This window comes from Marmota marmota, unplaced genomic scaffold, assembly GCF_001458135.2.
Source record: "Marmota marmota marmota unplaced genomic scaffold, marMar, whole genome shotgun sequence".
NCBI classification, from domain to species: Eukaryota; Metazoa; Chordata; class Mammalia; order Rodentia; family Sciuridae; genus Marmota; species Marmota marmota.
Window position 1 is genome coordinate 6187079 of NW_025999863.1, and position 9552 is coordinate 6196630.

At 43.0% G+C, this 9552-nt stretch overlaps 1 protein-coding gene across 1 annotated transcript; it reads right to left on the minus strand.

Moving 5' to 3' along the window:
• Window positions 1-354: 354 nt before the first annotated feature.
• LOC107157503 (olfactory receptor 7G2-like) lies at window positions 355-1296 on the minus strand. The gene has a single exon (XM_015503874.1). It carries the CDS (start codon window positions 1291-1293, stop codon window positions 355-357), a length of 939 nt encoding a protein of 312 aa, XP_015359360.1. The 5' UTR covers window positions 1294-1296.
• Window positions 1297-9552: the final 8256 nt, after the last annotated feature.

Consider the following 9552-nt stretch of genomic DNA (forward strand, 5'->3'; position numbering starts at 1 on the left):
TGACACTGATTAACACCAGTGACAACTATCATTAATCTGAGTGATATGGAAGTGGAGGATGCAAATTTTTATTTTTAATGTCCTTCAGTGTTAGGGCACAGGGTAGCAATAGCTCTTGATTGGATGAATTCTGGAAGCAGAGCAATGGAATGGAGCATAGAGATGAAAATCATAATCCTATGTCACAAAGCTGGGCAAATGCCAAGTCAGATCAGAGCCCAGGCTGACATGTATTTAGGCGTCCATCACAGCCATTCTCAAAGGTGTGGGGATGGAGGACCAGGCATTCTTACTCACCTGTACTCTGTCAGCTGATGTCCTGGTAGAGAACAAAGCTCACAGCCGGTGATAAAGTCACAGAGAAGAGGGTGACGCAGTGAAGAGATGCCCCAGGGCTCCTTTCATTTCCTTGTTCCTCAAGCTATAGATGAAGGGGTTCAGCATTTGAGGGACCACCATGTACATCATTGAAGCCACTACATTCTTAATGGAAGAGTCACTTACTGCAGAACTCATGTACACACCAAATCCTGTCCCATAAAATAAGGACACAACCGAGAGGTGAGACCCACAGGTGGAAAAGGCTTTATACCTGCCACCCACTGATGGGATCCTCAAAATAGAGGAGACAATTCGAGCATAAGAGAAAATAATCCCAGAGAGAGGGACACCAGCAAATAGGCTTGTTCCCCAAAACACCAGCAAGTTGTTGATGAGGGTGTCAGAACAGGAGAGTGTGATGACTTGAGTCAGTTCACAGAAGAAGTGGGGGATCTCCAGGGCTGAGCAGAAGGACAGCCGCAGCACCATCAGAGTGTGCAGAAGGGCGTTCACAGTAGTGACCAGCAGGCAGAGTAGAACCAGCAGGACACAGAGGCGGGGATTCATGATGACCATATACCTCAGAGGGTGACAAATGGCCACATAGCGGTCATAGGCCATCACTGCAAGGAGGCAATTTTCTAAACCACCGAAGATCAAGACAAAGCAGAGCTGGGAGAGGCAGCCAGTGTAACTGATGCTCTGAGTGTGTACTTGGATGTTCACTAGTGTCTTGGGGATGGTGGTTGTGCTTACACAGATGTCAGTGAGGGACAGGTTGGAGAGGAAGAAGTACATGGGGGTGTGGAGGTGGGCATCAGAGCTGACAGCCAGGATGATGAGCAGGTTCCCCAGGATGGTGACCAGGTACATGGACAGGAACAGGCTGAAGATGAGGGGCTGTAGGGCTGGGTCCTCTGTCAGTCCCAGGAGAAGGAATTCTGAAACAGCTGTGTGGTTTCTGGGTTCCATGTCACTGATGAATCATACCAAAAAGGTCGGGTGAAAAAATGAATCAGGTGGCTTCTAGGGAAGCTACAGCCTGCATCACCTGAGTGTGCACTTGTAACTCCTTGGTAACACTCTGGGCTTACCTTTTATAGGGTCTGAAAATGAGGACAGTCCTGTATGTCTAAAAACTTTCTAGGTGAATTTTAAAACCCTAAACTTTGAGAATCAGTACTTTAAAAAAAAGAAAAGAAAGAAAAAACATTTCTCTTGTGAGCAACATGAATATGTAACATTGTCTAGAAACTCTCCCCACTGCTCTCCTCAGCTCCTCCAGTCCTTTCCCTGTACTGAGCACCAACACTTTTCCATGCTTTGTACCAGGTACTGAGACTGTAGCAAAAACTAAGATGCAGATTTCCTTTGAAAATATTTCCCTCCTTCAACAAAAACAAAGGAGAGGATAAATGTATCAAGCCCATTTCCAGTACAAGGCTCTCTGCCTTTACCATGACTCAGGATCCCCTGAAGGGATTATCTAAATTCAAATGCATCAGTTCCTGCTCCCAGGCCCCTGCACCCCAGAGAACAAGCCACAGACACCAGGAAGCAAGTTAGTGTGGCAACCACTTGGTCAGAGCTCAGGTCCTCTGACTCCTGAGGGGACTCTCTTGACCAATCTCTGTTAACATCTATGGACATACTGAATTGGCACCACCAAATGACCATGGCCATGCCATAGTTTCCTTGTATAATTGTGATACTTTGTTTCTGAATATAACCCCAAATTTCCCCTGGATTTTTAGTTCTTCCCACTTCCATCAGTAAGTTAATTGTAGCAGGTGGAGTGATTTCGGAGGTGGACGTGAAAATATTCGATGAGGTTGCTCATAAATTGAAAGCTCATAAGGCTCCTGGAAACTCCAGCGATAGGCTTTAGTAACTCATTCTAAGAGAAGTTGAGTAACCATGACAGTGACGTTCTTTGTCTTATCTGAAGAGAATTTCTTCCCTCAGTGAGGTAACATGTCATTAAATTCAGCGAACCAGCAAACGACACAATAACTAAATGAGAGAGAAAATGAGGTGCAGGGTCTCCTGGAAATAGACAGAGCTTGTTGGACTTTGGAAGATAGAATTACAACATAATAGACTTAGGTAAGCTGGTGTCCCAATGGGTGTGTCCCTACACATCAATGGTCCTCTATTATGGGGCAAAGAATAGCAGTGTGACCGTGATGATTATTTGCAATGGTAGACGCCACCTTCTGAATTTAGTCCAGGCTGCTGCATTAGGTTTTTGAATGGGGACATTGTCACCTGGATGAGAAGACTGGGTGTCCTCATTGCATTATGGGTGTGTCAATTAGCTACAATGTGGTAATTGTTTCACAATGTGTGCCCCAAATGCACCACTGCATACCTGAAATGGTTACAACTCTTCTTTGTGCAATTAAACCTGGAGGGGAGGCTTTTTAGGGGAAGTGGCAAATGATAAGGATTAAATTGAGCAAAAGCATCTAGGAAATGAAGAATCCTTGTCCTGGCATTGCCTATCGTGTGTGTGTGTGTGTGTGTGTGTGTGTGTGTTTGTGTTGAGACGGAGATGTGAGTGTGTCTTCCATGAGCAATAGCACACATTTTACCCTCTCAGAGGGAAGGAAGTAATTAGAGCAAACAGAGACGGTATCTTTATCAGGATGAAACCATATTTTGGGGAGGAATTTCTGTACTAGAACTACCAAGTGGCAAAATTATTAACATCGAAAATTAAAGGAGGAAAGAAATGTCAATTATAGCAACAATTAATTAGAACTGGACATAAGATGATAATATACACAGCAATGAAAATGAATTAAATAGCAAATAAATTAGCTGCATCACAAAAATGATTGGTATCTCAATTAAGAAAAATTTTATATGAACATGTCTATATCCTGAAAATTTTTCAGTATTTTTGAGCCTGCACAGGTGCACACATTTGCACAAACTTGATTTCTTTACTACATTAATAAAATGAACACGCTATCAAGATGTATGTTATTGTCCCTTTATTTTTACTATATTTGGTATTTATCTTCCAAATAATCACTGTTCCACACCTGCAGACACCATGACTTTAGACGTCTAAGTCCCAGAATGTTCCACATTTTAAATCTTTTTTAATATTTGTTTTAGTTGTTGATGGACACAAGATCTTTATTTATTGATTTATTTTTATGTGGTGCCGAGGATGGAGCCCAGTATCTCACATGTGCACGGCAAGCGCTCTGTCACTTAGCTACAGCCCCAGCCCCTAAATATTTATACAAACAAGTCTAGTGTGTATGTTACTTTTAATTGGCATTCTCTGGGCATCTATTTTTTAATTATTGATGACATATTTAGGGCTTCTTCATTTAACTTAAATACACACTATTCTGCTATATTGCCACAATTTATTTCTACATTCCTTGGCTGATGGTTGCTAAGGGAACTGCCTCTTTTTATTGACGATATGAGTGTAAAATGAACATGGTGGGGAGAAGGTGGTCATCTATGATGACCATAAAGAACTGCCTCAGAGGAAACGTGTCCTGCTGACACTGTGGTGGTTGGAAGTCTGGCCCCAGAACTGTGAGAAAATAAACTCCCACTGTCCTGTGTCCGTCTTGTGCTAGTTTGTGTAGAAAGCTCAGGAGATGGACACACTGTCCAAGAGCCCTCCTCAGCACCCCACAGGAACTCAAGCCAACACCAGAACATTTAGAAATAGCCACTGTGTTTGAGGGAGGGCTGATTTCTGCTCAGAAGGAGAGGGGTCCTGTCCTTGAGGACAGTATGAGGCCAGCTGGTGAGCACTGGTGTGCACGCACTCGAGGGCTTGTCCAGAGCATGACGGACAGCGGACAGGGGAGTCAAGGGGCAGTTTCTCCTGATCCAAGCTCATCCTCTCCTCACCGCTCCCCCAGGCTGAGCGCTCATGAAACACCTGCCCTCCCCCCCAGCACTAACTGAGCAGCCGTCAGTTACCTGGCCGACCTCACCAGTGGTGCTCAGCCTCTCACCTGGAGGTAGAGAAGTCCTGGTCACCCAAAGGTGACATTCCTAGTGAGAAAGGCTCATCTTTGGGAGGAAGCCCAGGTGCTGCTGTCTGGCTGAGTCAGGGCTGTCAATGAGGTGGTCACAGGCTGACTCCTACAGTCTCTGTGTCCCTGGGGCTCGATATCCAAAGCTGCTCATTAGACAGCAGTCTTATTCTCATTCTGACCCCAGGAGAGAACATCCTTCAAGACAAACTCCATACCTCCTCACGGGTGGGGAGCTGAGGAAGGTGATTTCGTGACCCCGAGGCCCCGCACACAACACCCCGTTCTTGCCATTGTTTCTGCTCCCCGCTGTCAGATGGCCTGGCACACATTTCTTTCTTTTTTATTTATTTATTTTTTAATTTTTGGCAGACACAACATCTTTATTTGTATGTGGTGCTGAGGATCGAACCCAGTGCTGCGCACATGCCAGGCAAGCGTGCTACAGCTTGAGCCACATCCCCAGCCCCCGGGCACACATTTCTTTGGTACTTTTCCAATAAATTCCCACCCTCCATTCCATCTATACACAAAGGCATCTCTATATATGTCATGGTAACACAAAGTCTAATTCCAACATGAGTTTAAACATATGTCGTAAACATTAGTAAAATACTATAAATGCTAGCAAGGATATTCTAGAAAAGAAAGCACACCTACTTTCTCCTTTTGAAAAATCATCACGTATTTTCTAAATATTTGGAATTTTTACTCTGTATATTTTGCACAGTAGATTCTAGTTAATTCTCAGATGAATGTCGAGTGCAAATATTTCAGACAGGGCTGTTACTCCCTATTGAAATTGCACTTATAACTTTTCCTATGCCACAATGTAATAAATTGTTGTTAATTATATTTGCCTCGATATGCCATTAAACACTACAATTGATTCTTCATTTCAAATAAAAAGATTGCACCTGTTGACGTCCCCTTTCATCTTCCCTCTGCTTTGTTTAAATAATTATCCCTGCCCTGTCTGCTGCCTCCACTTGCTTTGCTCTGAGATCACACCACAAAAAAAAAAAAAGATGCTGTCACTAGAAACTGTGCTCCAAGCTTGGCCTCTTTAGTTTCAAGCACAGAAATTATGGTTAGAGAATTGAAGTCATGTGTCAGCCTTGCAGAGATGGTCATGAAACATTGGAAAGTTTCAAAGAAAGTGAAATTTCAGCTGGTCATTACATTATCTCTTCCTTTTAACAGAATGTGGTGGCAGAGAGTATCAGGCAATTGACTCACCAGGAATCCCCTCACTGTGAATCACTGCAGAAAACCAAGTCCAAAGCAATCACAGAGGAAACATTGTTCTACACATGAGCTTCCTCAAGGCCTCCTTCATGTCCCTGTTCATCACGCTGTAGATAAAGGGGTTCAGCATCTGTGGGACCACAAGATACATCACGGGGACCACTGCAGTCTCCCTGGTGGAGTCAGTCACTGCAGAGCTAATGTACATCCCAAAACCTCTCCCATAGAACAAGGGGACAACAGACAGGTGAGACCCACAGGTGGAAAAGGCTTTAGGCTTTTCACCCAATGGTGACCTTTTTTTGGACAGAAGACACAATGTGAACCTAAGAGAAAATTATTACAGTGAGAGAAAAACCAGCAAATAGGTCAGCCACCAAAGATATCAGCAGGTTATTGATGAGGATATCAGAACGGGCCAGCCCAATGACCTGAGCAAATTCCAGAGGAAGTGAAGGATCTCAGGGTCTATGTAGAAGGACAGCCGCAGCACACCAGACTGAAGTAGAGCATGCACAACACTAAGGAACAGGGGAGTAGACTCAGCAGTGCAGAGAGGCCAGGGCTCTTGATGACCTTGTGCATCAGGGAATGTCAAATGGCCACATTGTGGTCAGAAGCCATCACAACAAGGAAATATTTTTTCAAACCAGTAAAAATAAGGAAAAAAAACAAACTTGAAAGAAGTATGATGCTTGAAGAAGTATGATGAAGAAGTGTGATGTTCTGATCCTGTGTTTGGACGTTCATCATCTATGGGACTCTGGTAGTGGTTCAACTCATGTCCGTAGAGGACAGATTGGGGAAAAAATAATACCCGGGACTGTGAAGGAGGCAGTCAGTGCTGAACGCTGGGATGATGAGCAGATCTCCCAGGAAGGACCAGGCACCTGCACCAGAAGAGGCTGAAGAGGAGGGGCTGATACTCTAGATCATCTGTCAATCCAAGAAAAAGGGATTCTGCATCAGACGTTTGGTTCCTAGCTTCCGTGTTATGGAGGAGTCTGATAGACTAGGTAATATTTTAGTTAGCATTTTTACTGCTGTGACCAAAGTACCTGACAAGAAATGTGTAACGGAGAGGAAGTTTAAATAAACTCATGGTTTTGGTGGTCTCATTCCATAGACATCCTATTCCATTGCTCTGGGCAGAGGTGAGGTGGAACATCATGGCAGAAGATTGGCCAGAAGACGTAAGTTCAGGACATAGCAATCGGGAAGCAGAGAGAGAGCTCTGCTCATTAGGGATAAAATATAAACCCCAAAATCAAACCCCACGGTGTCCTACCTCAACCAGACACACCCTACCTGCCTATGGTTACCACCCACTTAAACCATCAGTGGATTAATGCATTGATGAGGGTAGGGCTCGAGTAACCCAATCATTTCACCACTAAGCTTTCCTGCATTGTCGTACACGTGAGATGTGGGGGAACACCTCATATCTAAACTGTTGATAAGCATGCGAGATACTGAGGTTTTTAAATGGACAAGGTTTTAAAATGAATACCCAGGTGCGGTGAAAAGATACTAAAGGTATGGACAGCAGCAGTATCACTTAGAATAGAATGTGAAAACCATCCCTGTGGACACATTAAGTTCAAACTTCTATATTCCAGAATTGTGAGAAAATAGATTTCTGTCGTGATGGTGCCCAGTCTGTGGTTTTTGGTTATGCCAGCCCTGGCAACGAAGAGATCACAAACCCCCCTCGCCAGCATATCTGTAAGAACTCAAGTGAATTTTGAAATGCTTTGTAACTGTCATCACACTGGAGAAGGGGCAGATTCCTGCACTGAAGGTTATGGGCTCTGTCCTTGAACAGGGTGAGACCAGACAATGGGAACTGGGTCAGACCTGGGAGAAACGGGATGGAGAACATGACATGGGGTCTCACAGTGCGCAGGAGAGGGGTGGGGCTGCTTCTCATCATGATTTTTCCCCCCTGATTCTTACTCTCCTACCTCTTCCCAGGATCTGATTGAAGTCATACACTCACCCCTTCCAAGGCATTTGACAAGGGACTTTGTGTTACCTGGCTGACTTCAGGAGGAGCAATGTCCAGCATCTCACCTGGAAATTGAGGGTGGAACCTCTGTCCTCAGGACGTACAGTCAGACTAAATGAGCCAAAGGGGGAGTGTTCTCTTCTATATCAATAATGTTTACTGAACCTTAATTCCAGTTTTTGTGTTTTTCACAGAAGACTCATCTAGTGTATGATCAACACTGAATGCCAAATATACAGACAGGACCACGACGCCCTGATTAGAACTTTATAAACAAGTTTTCAGTCTTGTCAAAGAGTCTTTTTCCTCACTAATGGAGACTGTGAATTGAAATCACAGTTCTTTCTTTTTCACGGAAGGGTTGATTCAATTCCAAAATCATCAAAAAGTGGTAATACACAGATGGATTCACATGCTTAGCACACACGGACAGATTTCAGCTATCATTTGATGTGTGGAGATTCTGCTTCATGCGGGAATTCATTTTAAAACCTTGTCCATTGAAAAAGCTGAGTATCTGCGCGTGCTTATCAACACATTTCACCGTATGTTGATTCATTGCTTCTGTGTGGTGCCAAGGATGAAGCCCAGGGCCCTACAGGTGCTGGGCACACACTCTACCACTGAGCTCCACCCTCAGCCCACGTAACTCACTCTATATGAACTTTCAGTTTTCAAGATGCATGATTTAATATTTAGATCAAATAGCATCAGATATCTTCCTTCACATCTCAACCTCAGTCTCTTCTAAGAAGAGGAATGAGAGATAAAATATCTAAAGTTGTCAATGGGCTTATAAAACATGGGGAATTTTTCCTTAAAACACAAAAACAGTAGTAATGTGAAATAATAAAATTAGTACCGTTTCAAAAAGAATGAAAGGTAAACATGACATCGCAAGTAGACAAAAGGAAAGCCTCTATGGATGTATCTCTCCAAGCGAAAACATGATGCTGTGTCCAAGTAATGAAGACTGACTCTTCTAGGAGACTGTAGCCAAGAACAACTGTGAAAGTTGTCTTTAGTCAACTAATTGATTTGGTTTTGACTTGATCAAAATATCTGTATGTATTTGTGAGGTATAAGGTGATGTTTTGTTTCTTTTGTGGATTGAGTAGTGATAACTCAGTTATAACTGAGTTTTATCTTTGTTTCCTTTGCTGGACAGAAGCTTTCATACTTTATAGGTGCATTATTTATAGCATATCCATCTCCTAAAATGTTATCTTTGCTCTTTGGTGAGCACATTCATATTTCTGTCTTCCATTTGGAGATATACATCTCTGTTAATTGTGTTTACTTTACTGGGCCAGAAAAGACCATAGCTCATTCTTCCTATCAAACCCTAACCTGTACCTAGTGATGGACCCCCCTTTCTCTGCCCTCCCTCCTCTGATCCCTGTATCTGGTGGCCACTATTCTGTTCCCACTTCTATGACATCAATTTTGTGAGATTCCTGCTCTGTGTGAGATTATGCTGTGTTTGTCTTTCAATTCTTGACTTATTTCACTTACCACACTTCAAAGTTTCCTTCATTTTGTCACAAATGATAAAATTGCATGCTTCCTCATGATAGAATAGTATTTATTCTGTGGTGTGTGTGTGTGTGTGTGTGTGTGTGTGTGTGTGTTTGATGCCTCTGGCATAACAGACTGGGAATATTGGTGGAGTATTTTTTTCACCTGTTGATTTCATTTTCTTTGAGTAGATACTCAAGAAAGGAATTCCTGGGTTGAGTGGTAGCTCTAGTTTTAGTTTTGAGGGTAACCCCATAATATTTTCCATATGGCTGCAATAATTTAAATTCTCAACAAGAATATTCAGAGTTCCTATCTCCACATCCTCATTAGAACTTGTTGTTATGTTTTATCTTTTTCATGGTGATCATTCTCACTGAGAATATGATATCTCATTGTGGTTTTGATTTGCACTACTCTAATGATTAATGGTATGGAGCA

What these genes read in the sequence shown, in the direction of transcription:
- LOC107157503 (XM_015503874.1), bottom strand. Translation starts at nt 1,293, where the DNA reads ATGGAACCCAGAAACCACACAGCTGTTTCAGAATTCCTTCTCCTGGGA.